Here is a 14,456-nt window from a genome sequence, read left to right as displayed (position 1 = left end):
GACAGGTGTCTTCATGATCTGCATTTTAAGGAAGCATGATGGTCACGGAGTGGTGGAAGGATATTCTATGCAAGCAAGGATATTTTATACAAGCCTAATTATGCTGAAGTGGGCTTTGCCCTGCAAGAACTACCAGCATTTTCTTTTGTATGTTGCAGTCAGAATTCTTGTTAGTCCGTCATTTTGCATTTATTTGCATGCATTTGCTAGACGAGAGTTGCTACATATTATTTTGTGGTGCAGTATGGGAAGCTGAAGTAGAGAGCCAAGTCGTGCTACTTGGATGGCAGTCATCGTAAACACTTCCTTTCTCTTCCATCCACTCTTTTTTTTCTCTTCTTTTGTCCGTGTTTCATAGCGCAGTAAAAAAAAAGCATTTGCAAAGTATGAAAAGCTGTATGGGGATTCTCAAATGAGCTACAATGGGCATATGGGCAAACTGATTTGCCAGATCATTTTTTGAAGTAAGGCTGCCCAGACAGCTTTAGTGCCTTTCCACGAGAAGGTATTCTGTATAAGCTAAAGAGGCACGTTCGATGTGGAAAGAAAGTCATTGGAAGAAGTGTGCAAATGCATTGATGAGATGATGGTTAAGTACATGTATTTCAACTACCATCAGGTGCTGTACTCAAGCGCACCCATGAAGATAGTCCACTGCCTTCACCCTGCAAACGTCCTCAACACAGCATTGTTGTATTCCCAAATTCCACCCTAGGTAACAGTGCAGCAGATAATTATTGTATACTTTCACTGCCTAAACACAGCATGGCCACGGAGCGAAGCACGTTGTAAGTGCGTAACCTTCATCCCCCCCTCACCAGTTCACCTAGTGCACATGCTGTGCTACCCATACTTCATTCAGGACCTAACTAGCAAATTTTGGTGTTTTTTCAGAATTGTTAGTGCGAGAATTTGGCTATAGCTCTACAGCTGCAGTTAAGCATGGCAGTTTATGGTTTTGAAAATGAAGTTGGTGGTTTTTGAACAAAATTAGTTTCATTATACACTGCACTGAGGTAGCCAAATTTACGTCATTTGTCAGAAATATTCTGCAGGTACATTTTATGAACATCAAAAATTTGTAGTGCGCCAACATTTTTATCTTATCTTCTTCTATGATGACTGCAAATATTTCGAAGAATACAGTAGTTATGTAACTAACAGATCTCATATATAAAAGAAGGCGCTGATAGTGCGAGCGGTCGACGCTTGCACGATGTCCTTAAAAAAGCTGGACGGTGTACCTGTCATCAACATTCTGTCTCACCTCTGTACTGTGTGCAAGGGCTTGGCAAATCATCCTGCTTCACAGGGTGGAATATATCATGACTTTTTTCTTTCTACACGCACCATAATATTCTCGAGAGTGCTGCTCTCGACGCCTGCGATTCATTCCGTTCGCAAACGAAGATAGACGGCACCACACCTGGCCTTAGTCGAGCAGATTTCACCTGAATTCATGTTGTACGCATTAGCCACAACCCTGAATGCCACGAAAATGTTTCGAGCACAGAACAGAGGTCTCGAAGACTTCAAATTGCTTCGTTTCATAGCAGTGATCCACTGAACAGCTTATTTTTTTTTCTCACGAGAAACACTACTTACATCGTCTCGTCCGCCCGTACTCGTGCAGCCGTACGCAGAGCAAAAGGCAGGCATGGTGATACTGTGAGACGAAGTCCTCCGTCCGGCAGCTCTTCTTTGAAGCGTGAACCATAAACGTAGGGTGGATATGCTGGTTATTTAGAATAAGAAGGAACCCTGACGCAGAAAACCTGCGCTCGGTGATGGTGCTAGTGCCCGTGCCGCGTCTTTTCCAGGGCTTAAGAGGGTGTTAAGGCGAGCTCGTCGGTACCGATCCATTAGAATACACAGCGCTTCATGAAACACATACACATAGATCAAGAACAAGAGAGGCCCAGCGTAAACAAACTAGTACACCGATTTGCGTATCGTGGGCGCCGCCATCTTGGCTTCAAAACCGAACAAAAACAAAAAAAGATCGCCCAGACCAGGGAGAGTATTTCGGCCGCGCGTTAAAAAAGTCACGTGGTACACAGAGCTGCTCCGCGCGCGGCGGTCGCGGTTGCCTAGACGATGAAGACGCGGCCGCGGCGGCATTCCGACCGTCGTTGGGTTCTGCGGCAGTGCCATGTTGGGCATTGCGATGAAGCAGTGACTGCATGAGCTGCACGTCACAGCGCACAAATGCAACATTCAAGGGTAAAATTTAGCACAGCTTCACTGACTTGGCGTCGCGAAGACTGATGAAACTGCGGAGCTGGTGCCTTTTCCTTGGCTTTGGGGTGCGTTTTTTACTAAGTACTATTTTAGCTGTCGATACAGCGATGATAATATGACGCCGCTAAACGGTCCGTGAGCTCCTGCTTTGGCCACTCGCAAGTCAGGATCGGATTCCCTTCGTTGCTGGGCGGCCGACGTCTCTCTTCCCGACGAGTTTTGTCGTGCAGTTGCGGCGACACGCCTCTCTCACTCGAAACTCGGGGTCGGCCCGTCATCGTTGGGCCCATATGCTCTAGCGAATTCCCATCATATTTCCCGCCGCGCCGCTTCTTCTCCCGAAGACAGAACCTTGTTCGTACTCGCCATACTCGTCGCCGAACGTCGTAATGCTCTGCGCCGACAGTGCACGCTTTTGTACTGCTTTGTTCACTCAGAATTTATACTTGCAGCAACAACGAAATGAAACAATGTTAGTGCTGTTAAATCAAGGTGTGCGGCCTAGAGGTAGGGGACACTCTTGTAAGCTCAGTGCGAGCAGTCCGGCCGCATTAGAATTAACACCACAATTAAAGCACGATATGCAACACGTACGAACTGACGGTCGGATGTCAACAACAAGCATGCACGCTAGCAATAAACAAAGATAATGATGTGCGTCTATCCTGGCCTCTCCTAACTCCATCGCACAGTAGTCAGGGAACACCAAGCCCAGCTTTTTACTGTGCCGAAATAACATAACACTACCGCAGAAGGGGACCGCATACTATCGATACGATGGCCGGAGCCACCGCGTCTACGCGTCTCCGTCTCGTCGGTCTCGCTCGCCTGGCAACGGCCAGACCCCGCCAGAGGGCCGCACCGGCCGCACTTTTTTAACGCGCGGCCGAAATACTCTCCCCCCAGACCACGGTGGTCACGTGGGAAGCGGCCGTCGTCGGATCTGCGATGGTGGCGCCACTTACGTAGGGTGGTCTTCAAATAAGTTTTTACGTTTTTGGATCTTATATGCAAAAAAAATAACCTAAAAAGTTTTAAAAAGGCGTAAACGCAATTATAGTTTACTGTATTATTAATTCAGGGAAAACAGTAAAACATTCACAACGTCGTTTCATCGCTTCTGCGGTCTTAAAAAAAATCGTCTGCTACTTCAGTCGTCTGCTGCGGCTGAACTGCCCCGTGGCATGGCTGCCGTAGCGCCAGGTGGCGATTGTCGCTTCCCTTCAATACAAGGCATGGCCTCCAAGATTGGCAAGCGCCGCGGTTGCCAATCTTAAAGGCCCAGTACAAGGACCCTAACCCTACGTAAGTGGCGCCGCCATAGATGACGGGCGTTTCGCGCTCATCCGGCAGGCAAGGAAAATATGCACTAATGAATGACCAATAGTGGGCGTAGTATTTCTCCTGGGCAGGGTGGCTAGAATGGGGCCACCCTACCTATTTCTAGTTCTAGCCACCATAGAGTTTCCTACACTTTTTTGTAAGAAACTCTATGCTAGCCACCCTATCCTGTACTGTTTACCTAGTGTCCCGAGCGGGCCGGCTGAGCGGAAAGTGTTTGCAATATAGCCGGCAGATGGCGCGGCATCCAGCAGGCGAGTTTTGTGCGCGTGAGCCAGTACAGTGACCTAGAATTCTTTTGTATTCTCACGGCCACTGTATAAAAAGCGCTTTTTATCCAGCGGCCGTGGTATTCTAGTTCACGGAATCACTGTAAGCTTTAGAACAATGTACAGCGGTCGTGCCTTTCGGTGAAACAAGCTTTATGGCTGCTGTACAAACTCAAGTCAAGGGAGGGGGGGTAGCCTGTAGCACTGGCAGTACACTGCGGCATCTATTCGACAAGTGCTGGTAGGGTAATGGGGATGACTTTATCTGCCCCTTAGAAAAATAGCGTTTGTGTGCATTATCATGTAGCAGGTTGCATACTGAAACACTGCGTGTGCTGCCGAAGTGCCAGCAGTTCGAGGCACTTCGGCAGCGCCACGTTTATGCACCGTGTTTTTCTTTTCTTTTTTTTTCGCTTGTGTCCTGCCATTTTACCAATTGAAATTACGCATCACTGCAACATATTGAAGCCATTTTCAATGCTTATTCACACTGTTAAAAACTTACCTGCTCTCGTGCTTGCCCATTACTATTCACTGCCCATGTATGGTGGCTGGAGGGGGAAGTGTGACGGCCGGGCGAGAGATTCCCAATGAAAGATGGCGGTCAAACCAGGTGGCGCTACCTGCGCTGTAGGTGCTTGCGGCCATGCTTGCGGCGGCATTTGCCTGCTTTGCGTATGGCCGCTAGACGTTAGTTTCACTTGTTTCTAATAATCGCTTATACCCCGCGCCCGTGTTGTTAAAGGCGCTACGTGTTTGTTTCGCTAAGAAGCATGTGTTGCAAGTTCTTAGCGGTGTTAAGCAAGAGGAAAAAAAAAAAAGAAAACCAAGAATGCTTTTAAACCAGACGGAACTGGCGTGCCTCCATGTTTTCATATTTAAATGTGTCTTAATATCGGTTTGCTTCGACATGCTTAATCTGCTACAGTGTGCAAAAACTGGGCTAGTTGGTTGATTTTCATGGTAAAAGCAGCACAAAAAGACGACAACACGAGAAGAACGACACAGGACAGGCGCTGAACTGTTCAGCACTGGTTCTGTGTCATTCTTATTATCATATTCCTTTTGCGCTGCTTTTACCATATCTATAGTCTGCTTCAGTTGAACTAAACCACTTGCTCGGCTGCATAGCTCAGCTGACTTTAAAGTGTTCTTTCCTCTTGGTCAAGTGTAAACTGTTTACAATCGTTCATAGCGAGTATACTGGCTGCAGTGCAGCGCGTTTTCTTTTTTCTCTCTTAGTCCGCACCCACCTCCCTCCCTCCATTTCCTCTGTATTGTAGGGGGTTCTCTTGAGCGCGAAATGTTCAAAGCATTTACATTTTCCGGCTACTTTTCCTTGAGAAAACTGAAGTGCTCTTGAGCGCGAAATGTTCAAAGCATTTACAATTTCCGGCTCCTTTTCCTTGAGAAAATTGAAGTGGACATTGGAATGCTGCAGCTGGAGGCTCTTTGATACTGAACATTTTATTTTATTATTTTCGCCATAGACCAATGATTTCTGTTAACTTACGGCTTTAGATGCATATATACTAAATACATGCAAGGACATGTTTATTTATCACACATTTGTCATCCCATAATTATGTCAGGCATTTGTTATCACATACTCCCCTATCACGTTAAGAGTTCAAATTACTTGACCCTCCTCAACTTCAAGTTTTTGGCGCTCCCTTTGGGCACTCCTGTCTGCTTTTCTTTTTTTTGGTAAATTACTTCGCGGTGCGTTCGGAAACACCGTAGGCACAGCGTCTTCTGACAAACGCGGGGTATCTCAACAACCTCACCGTTTATAATGTGTTGGTATGTCCTTCCGATGAAACTCACGTCGAAGTGCCGCTCGCAAACAACGCTGTCCCTCGTCAGCTCTTTGTCAGTCCACTTAATATTTCGAGCTCATTGCTCTTGCGTCGAGAGACCATTCGGGGCTTTAAAGACCGAAAGTTTCTCCGAGCACGATCTACACCCGCCTTTACAGCCAGGGACGAAGCATGTACTTGCGCGATTTGACGGCATGGTTCGCAGAACACGTGGGTACAGTGGCGGCTAAACAAACGACGACAGCGAAGGCAAGGCATCCGAACAAGGTGACAGCACAGCTATGGCACAGCACAGAGAGAACGAACGAGTCCAGACGAGTCAAAGCAAGCGCGGCGAGCGCGAGCACCTACTACTACACCAGCGCCCCTTGCGGCGGCCAGAACTTTCATTGCGTTCCGCGCATCGCTCTCCCACGGCGGGGATACAGCGCCCGTCACACTTCCCCCTCTAGCCACCATAGCCCATGTAGCCCATGTAACACAAAACCTCTAAAAGACGTCTCGAAACGGCTACGGAAGGCTAAAACGTCTTGGTTTACGAGAAGATCAAGAATAGACATTTTTGCAAAATAAAGCACTTGCCTCTCAAATATGCCTGCGTACTGTTTATTACCGTTTTCAACAGCTACGACATAGCCAGAGTGTATTCTGCCAAAGAAGTCCACAACGTATACTTTGAGACATTTTTAGACATTGTGCCCATGAAACACAAAACCTCTATATAGCGTCTTTAAAACGTTTAAAACCTCTATAAACCTCTATAAAACGTTTTATAGAGGTTTCGTGGGTGGAGGAAGTGCGCGCGCAACGACTATCTAAATGATTCTTCAAATGCTTCGTCCACGAGCGCAAAGAAGCCAAAACGGCATGTCTAAAGAGCGGTGACTGTCGCTTTAGTGAAAGAAGAGACGCAGAAAACAAAGCCCTCAAAATAATTGGTTTCGCTCCGCAACGCAGGTTTCTATCAGCAGTTTGGTAAGTATATTCTTTTCAAGCCAAGGCGGCTAAGGCCGCGCAACGCTCGCGCAACAGCGAACGATAACAGAAGCAAAAGCAGGCAAGCATGCTACTGATGCTACGCAGTCGGAGGCTCGAAGCGGGTGTTGTCGAAGCGCGCATGTTTACCCCTGCATTCAAGAACATCTTTTCACTCGGCGCTCCACCTTGACTCAATGTCGATGGCAGACACACCTATTGGCAAGAATGCTCACTAAATATTGAGCAATAGGTGGGATCATTTTGTGAGAACCGTTGCGTCTTTTCTGTTGAATGGTGACGCTGTGCTCAGCTCGGTCAAGTGAAAGGTGAGGCTTGTTTCAGAATACTTGTTCCTTCCTCCCCTTTTCCCCTCTTACTCCACTAATTCGCGCCAGCCGCCAGTTCGCGGCGGCTCGATCGGCAGCAGAGCTAGGTGACGGCCGGCGGTCAATTGCGTTTTGTGCGTTGTCAGCTTTTGTTTGTGAACTGATGAACGGATTACGGGCTGTTTGGCATCAAGTAACGGTGATCATACTGTCTGTCGCATATTTTCCATCAGTGTTTGGTGAAACAAGCTTTACTGTGTGTTTGGGGCGGTACGTTCGTCGGTACGTTCGTTTCAAGAAGCGATCGTTCTGCTCACCACCTTCGTTGCAGCCAGACAAACAGCTAAGAATGTGTACACGTTCGGATAGAGTGCTTTTTTCGGTAAGTGCACCTGACTTTGCGTCGTTTTTACTGAAAGGTTTTAGAATTGTGATTAAAATGGGAACAGTTTTTTGCTAGGTTGAACCGCGCGGTCGAACGCGAAACTATAGTATACGCGCCGGTGCGAATCGTAAGCCAGACTGACTCGCCCTATTCGCAATGCCCACGAACTATAGGTGGCGCGCCGTGCTTTTCAAGATGGCGCCAGGAGGAGGGTCAATCCGTTTGTTAGCATAGGAACAGATAGTACGTGCGGACGTACGGCCCGTGTCACTTTCACCGGATGAAGTCATGAGCTGTGCTGAATTGGATATGAGACTAAACTACTTTCCCAAACCATGGAAAGTGCTAAGTACTCGCCACCTAATTATTTGCTGCGGCGTGAAAGGTTATATTTCAGCTCCGTTACCGTGCATAACGATGCTTTGCGAAATCCTGTGCGTGCTACATAAAACTGCATGAACTAAAATTGACGTATGAGCAGAACGGCACTCCGAGGTAGTACGTACCGAGCCAACGTTTATAGATATGTTGTACCGAGCCTGCCTTACGGATTTGCCGCAGTAGTAGGCCGCCAGCGAGTAGCACCATCGCTGCTGCACGGGACCGCACGTTTAACGTGGTGATGGTTCGCAAACATAATACGCCGTCGTCATTACTTGTGCAGTCGGGAACGCGGAGTTACGTCTTCAACGGAACACAAGCATTTAACTTCCCATTCAGTAGCGTTTGTGTCACAGCCATGCTGAGACTCTAGCCGTGTGCAATTCACTTCACTCGCATGTTGCAGGCTCGATCAGCACGATCGAAACACGAATAGCGAAAAGAATGCACACGTATCCTTTCCGCAACGTCGAAGAAGTTAGCCGAGAGGCGTGGATTGTGGCTGTGACTGCACTTTCCAGCGCTCTAACTATTTCGCTTCTCTGGTCGAGCTCGAGCGTGTTGGCGGCATGCGGCGCTCCATAATATCCACAATAATCGATACATGCAATGCACAAGAGGAACTATGCTTTTATTTTGATCTCGCTCAAGGATATTATACATTAAATACAATCAAAGTGACTTACGAGCGTGAAAGAACATTAACGCACGAGGGGACGTGAAGTGCAACTCGCTCCTCGTGAGTTAGCAGCTGATCGTTCACCGTCGCTGTCGCTCTCGGTGCCTTCACAGTTTTCTACGTCCAGTGAAAAATCCTCGTCGTCAAGATGGTTTCTTTCAACATCACTGCTGAAAGCAATCTGAAGAATTTCCTCCGCCGAACAACTTCGACCACTCCGCGACACCACGTTTACAATTGCAGAGACGTCTGGGCGCGGAGAACATTTCGCTCTCAGATCGGTCAATGAGCAAATCGCTTGCAGTGTGCTGCCACCTATCAACAAACGTACAAAAACAAGCGGCGCAGCGCTGGCTATGAAGCCAACACACTGGCGAAGGACGGCGTGGAAAGTGTTCTCTCCACGAAAGGCGTGGAGCAGCGCGTCCTCGAATGATTGAAACGTCGCTCGCACGATTAGTAACAGCGCTTTGCTGACAAAGGATAGAGGCATATTTTAATGTATCGACAACTTGAGATCGCTCAGTTTTACAAGAGCACATCGCGAGCCGGCGCGACCTCCCGCGTACAGTGTTATGGGATTCACGCACTGCAAGAAACACTGACCAATACTATATACAAGTAAAACAGGGTGAGCTTCAACTGAATATGTCAAACGATAACATTTAACTAACCTACGTGGCTACAGAAAGCCTCGCGAAGCTGATAGTATGCGTACGCTGTGTGCTAGCATTGAAAGCGCGAGTCACCACCTATTTTCACGAAAACTTCGCGCCTCGCAAGAACGAATCAGATTTCTCGTGTCACGGAGGGCCCGGTTTGTTCACTGATGCAGGGAACATGCCAAGTCGTAGTTTTCCTTCCTTGCCAACGCGTTAACACTGAGGTTAGCACAGCCGAACAAGCGAGCGACTGCGTAGAGCTGCTATTTTGTCGTCTACTAACCCTCCTCGAGAGGACGCTCCTGAATTCCGCTTGGCGGCGCGACAGTCTATGGGCATTGCGAATTTTGAGTAATTATGTTTTGCGCGTTACAGCTAGTGGCTCCACGCACGCATGCTAGTGACAGGCCGACATAGCTTAAGCAAGCATTTACAACTACGCCGGCCTGTCGCTGACAAAGTGCAAAGCTTCTACCGTAGGCGCCTCGCCTGTAGGTGCGGTTATGATTGATTGTCGTTTCTTAATATATGACAGCATTTTATCATATCTCTAATTGGAAATGTTTGTTTAGAGTCACTTGATGATCTGTTATTTGTTGCTGCGTAGCTTACTTGCTTTCTCTGTATGCAGCTTTTCTTCACTGCTGTTTGTGCAAGACATTGGGCCTGAGACCACGCCAGCTAATGCGGAAGCCAGTGCAGTTTCTTTGACGAGACTTGGAGTGCATTCATGCAGAATTTTATTTACTTTGCTGCCGTGCCACTCAGCTTCACCTTGTGCGGTCACCTTCCGACGTGTTTTGTGCCACATTTGGTTGTGCTTTATTCATTATTAAATCCAATTTGACAACATCATGGGATAATTTGTTGTTGCTGAGAAGCGCGATTATTTATTTGCGCGCCATCCGCTAAACGTCATTTATGTAATACAGTATACGTGTTGATCCCCTGCGTACGTGTTCAAATTTGTTATAAACCGATGTCTTTTATATGAAAAGTGGATATGTACGGTGTGCTGAAGTAGCCAATAATTCACGCGGCATATATGAGCGACCGCAACAACTTGATTCGGTCCGCAATAAACGCGAGTAAACTCAGCGTCGAAAATTTATATATGCAACAGTAAGGACATGCATGGGTGAACAGGTATGTACGTATGTTAGTGATCTTGCTTGATTGTTTGGTCACTTGCTCGACGACTGACATAGGAAGTAGGAGAAAAACAGGAAAGTGCTCTCGCGGGAGCTCTTTCTGCCCCTTCAATCTCTATCTTCCTATGGTAGCCGTCAGGCTGCCGACCAAACATGCTGCAAAGACAGTTCTATTAGTTTATTTTATATTTCTAAAGTCCAAAATTTCGAAAACGGCGAAAAAACAAGAACGTCTATAAAACGTCTTATCTTGGTCTTTTCAAAACGTCTTCTAAAGACGTCAACTAGCGGGACATTAGCACAGCTATCATACGTCGAAAAGACGTCTAGGGCTACGGGAATGTCTTGACCAAGACGTCTATTAGCCTTTTTTTGTAGCCGTTCAAGACGTGTTTTAGACGGCAAATAGCTTCTTTTGTGTTACATGGGTTGGACGCGGCCAGCGGCCTCCGCGGGTCCCCGATAGGGGTTCCCGCAAAAGCTCCTCAGGATCAAATAAAGTCTGTCTGTCTGTCCATATAATTGCTATCGCAATAAAACTTGACATGCTTGCCATTTACATAACGAGGAGGGTTCCAGCCAACTACTTGGACGAGGGAAAGAGAGACAACACACCGCTGGAGTCAGCGGTGTGTCGACGAGGTTCAGTTGCTATTTACGTTAGGTAACGATGGACGAAACTATATGACCTGCGGCGCAAAACCACATTCTTCGGCCACAAAGAAACGGATCGACGCTTGGCATACCTGAAAGAAAGAGCGACGACATAACAGTCATCAAAAGAAACGAGACCGTTTGTTCACGAATATAAACATATTTACAGAGCACAAAAAACAGCGGAAGGAAATATAGTACAAGGCACGCACAACAAAGAGGAAACCCTACACATAGCTATAAAGCGCAACTCGAGCAGGGATGTTATTGGATTGGATTGGATTTATGGCCTCACCCTTTGTAACGGGCGGGCATCAACCGATGCTTTGGCCTAAGGACTTAAAAAAAGAAAGAAAGTAAAAACGATAGCGCGTACACATAAGTGGCTACACACACATCTAACCACCACGGTACATGCACATGTTCAACGAGGAGAGCTTCGACATGTCAATGTGCGCGCACCTTTGTCCACCACTCACTGAGTCGCTTCTTGGTCGTAGGCACTCCGCCACCATCAGGAGCGTCGTTGGGCGAGAAGCCAAGCGCCTGCTAGGGTGCCTTGATGCCCGCGCGCTCCGCTAAGGGTGAGGACAGGCGCGTCGTCTGCTACGACGGCCGCCATTGCGAATCCCGCCGCAGCTCGGCAGCATCCGAAACGCGCTACAGGAAATAAGTGCACGCTAGTGAGCTTTCTCTTTTTCTTTTCTTTTTTGAAGCTTGGGCAGCTTTTATTGCTGTTGTTGCCTAAATGTTTATTAAGGAAGCATGGAGCGGGCGGTTGTATGTCTGGTGCTTTCCCCGCGATGTCCGCGCTGAAGCCACAGAGCGTACGAAGGTCACTTCGCAGCGGCCGCGTTTGCGAAAGGAGCGCGCTGTTCAAACAGAAATAAGTAACATCTCTGACAGTTCGCGCTCGTCCTGTGTGTACCTGTTCGTTTGCTTTGTGCGTCCTGCTTTATGTTTGAGCAGTGCGCTTCAAGTGTCGAGCTGTGACGCATGATAGTTCGCGTTCGTCCTGTGTGCGTTCGTCCTGTGTGCGATCGAGCCCAAAGGACGTGCGTCCTTTGGGCTCGATCGACGTGCTGGCAATTTCGAGCTGTTTTCCGTTCTTCGCGTTACATTCCAATTTATTGCTATCGCATTCATTGCTTCGCCGTTGCGGCGAAACTGTGACTTTTTTGTATCTGCAGTTTCTTTTTCTGTATCTGCAGGTTATCTCGCATGCCCAATTGCATGCACATTTTATTGAGTGTTTCCAATACTGTTTTACACTTTGTGCGGCAGATGCACGGCGTCGTTTATTTGTCTCTTTTATTAATAATAATATCTGGGGTTTTACTTGCCAGAACCATGATATGATTATGAGGCATGCCGTAGTGGAGGGCTCCACGAATTTTGACCATCTGGTGTTCTTTAACCTGCACTGACATCGCACAGTACACGAGCCTCTAGCATTTCGCCTCCACCTAAATGCGACCGCCGCGGCCGGGATCGAACCTGTGACTTTCGGGTCAGCAGCCGAGCTCCGTCACTACTATACCACCGTGGCGGACGTATTTTTTAAGGCGAAAGCCTTAAATGCCTCATCAAATGCAAAATTTGACCGTCGGCGTCCCGCGTCTACGGCGTCAGCGTACCACGACGTCAGGGACGAGGGATGCAAAAAGTCATCGTCACGTGATGACGTCACCATATAACGTCATTACGGCTTCACAAATTTTGGCGTGACGTCATATGATGCCGTTATCACATGACATCGTAGCTTGGTCAAAAGTGGGCAGATCAAGGAGGCAGTGCAAAACCAGGTGAGGTGCCTCCGATCTTGGAGGCAATGCAAAACCGCGCGAGGTGCGCAAAAAACTAAGAAGATGCATGGTTTTCGCTTTCGAGCCGTCTTAACCGAACGCATAAGGGACCCTATGAGTTTTATTTCATTAACTGGTTTTTCATGACGTACTCATTCTGCAACTTCACTTTGTTTCCTGTATTTTTTTACTGACATAGCGTGTCTACTGTACACAATGCTTCCCCGTCTTCTTGTTGTTTTCATGCGTCTTCTTTGTATAGACTTGTATAGTTTCGCGAGAACTGTTTGTATGCGCATTCCTGTATGAGCCTTCAGGGCTTACATTATTAATAAATAAATAAATAAATTATGCTTGCTCAAAGAAATAAAATATTTAATGTGTGTGTCCAAAAAACGGCAGGAAGTGGAAGATGGAAGCTGCGATGAAAAAATCCGTAAACAGGGGGTGGGTGCTCGAGCCAACGTTTCGACAAGTGGACTTGACTTCTTGAAGTTCCAGCCTTGAAGAAGACAAGTCCACTTGTCGAAACGTTGGCTCGAGCACCCACCCCCTGTTTACGAATTTTTTCATTGAATGTGTGTGTGTGTGTGTGTGTTTGTGTGTGTGTGTGTGTGTGCGTGCGTGCGTGCGTGCGTGCGTGTGTGCGCGCGCGCGTGTTAATATCCAGGCCATTTATTGGTGCGCATTAATGCTGCGCTGACAGAAGCAATTACACAAGTAAAACGCAAATTACACAATAAAACACTACTGCCATTAGTCGATTCACAGTGATCGTAAATGATTAAAAAAACAGGAACTGCGTAATTATTTAAGAGAGGACGAAAATGTAACCTTGAAACACAGAAACAGGGAAGGATAAAAACCTTTAACTGCACACATACATGCATGGGCATCAGACCAGCACAGGAGGCGTACTTGAAACACGGAAAGGAATATAAAAAACAAGAACCCGCCGTGGTTTTAGTTATGGTGCTTGACTGGTGACCCGAAGGTTGCGGGATCGAATCCCGGCCGCAGCGGCCCCATTTCGATGGAGGTGAAATGAAAGAGGCCCGCGTACTTAGATTTAGGTGTACGTTAAAGAACAACAGATGGTCAAAATTTTGGGAGCCTTCCACTATATACGACACCTCTCATAATCATGTAGGGGTTCTTGGGACGTAAATTCTCACAGATAATTATAATTAGGAAAAAAGAAGGATTTGATCTGCAGACAAACACGCATAATATATTCCATGATAGATTTCAAATCACAAAAATAGCGAAAGCATAAATCAAAGGCACATACAGGACCAACCAAATGCAGTAACGAATGTTTGCGAAGAAAATGCAGGATTCATGCACACGTGAACCAAAGCATTTTAAGCATGTAGCTGATATCAGTGTGTCCATTTATTACGCAAGGTTAACACCGGCAGAAGTTATCCTTGCATGTGCATTCGAAATACCGGCCGGAAACTTACTCTGCAAGTGCATAATGTGTTCTTCGGATGCCGCTTGTCACCTTTGATTTTTACTGTCCAAAGAAACCTCGTATCTTCTAAAATGATACAGCTCCAGCGTTTCTAGAATGATTGGTGCATTGCGGCACGCAACACCCGGCCGTGGTGACGGTAGCGAGCGATAAAACTGGAGGGAAATGAGCGCCGACCTCAAAACAGCACGCGCGCCATGCACAAGAGATCGGAGGGATTCAACATGGCGGCCACGCTGCCGCCAAGGCTATAGTGTTCTAGAACACTTTACCAAGGCCGAGGAGGC

General features: G+C 47.2%; 1 protein-coding gene across 18 annotated transcripts in view; it reads right to left on the bottom strand.

The window, feature by feature from the left end:
• The window catches only part of LOC119390679 (gastrula zinc finger protein XlCGF8.2DB-like), a 170,833-nt gene that overhangs the window by 108,590 nt on the left and 47,787 nt on the right, over window positions 1-14,456 (bottom strand). For 2 of the 18 annotated variants that reach the window (XM_049415102.1, XM_049415104.1), the window contains exon 1: window positions 1,606-1,841. The exons of 14 other annotated variants lie outside the window; for them this stretch is intronic. In XM_049415102.1, coding sequence (XP_049271059.1) covers window positions 1,606-1,659 — 54 coding nt within the window. In that variant the 5' untranslated portion in view covers window positions 1,660-1,841. Of the gene's footprint in view, window positions 1-1,605; window positions 1,842-14,456 lie in introns of those variants that run through there. 2 more of the 18 variants (XM_049415103.1, XM_049415105.1) reach the window with 1 other exon arrangement.

This window comes from Rhipicephalus sanguineus, chromosome 4 (genome assembly GCF_013339695.2).
Source record: "Rhipicephalus sanguineus isolate Rsan-2018 chromosome 4, BIME_Rsan_1.4, whole genome shotgun sequence".
NCBI classification, from domain to species: domain Eukaryota; kingdom Metazoa; phylum Arthropoda; class Arachnida; order Ixodida; family Ixodidae; genus Rhipicephalus; species Rhipicephalus sanguineus.
Note: the sequence above shows the minus strand (reverse complement) of the source record. Positions and strands in the feature narration are given on the sequence as shown.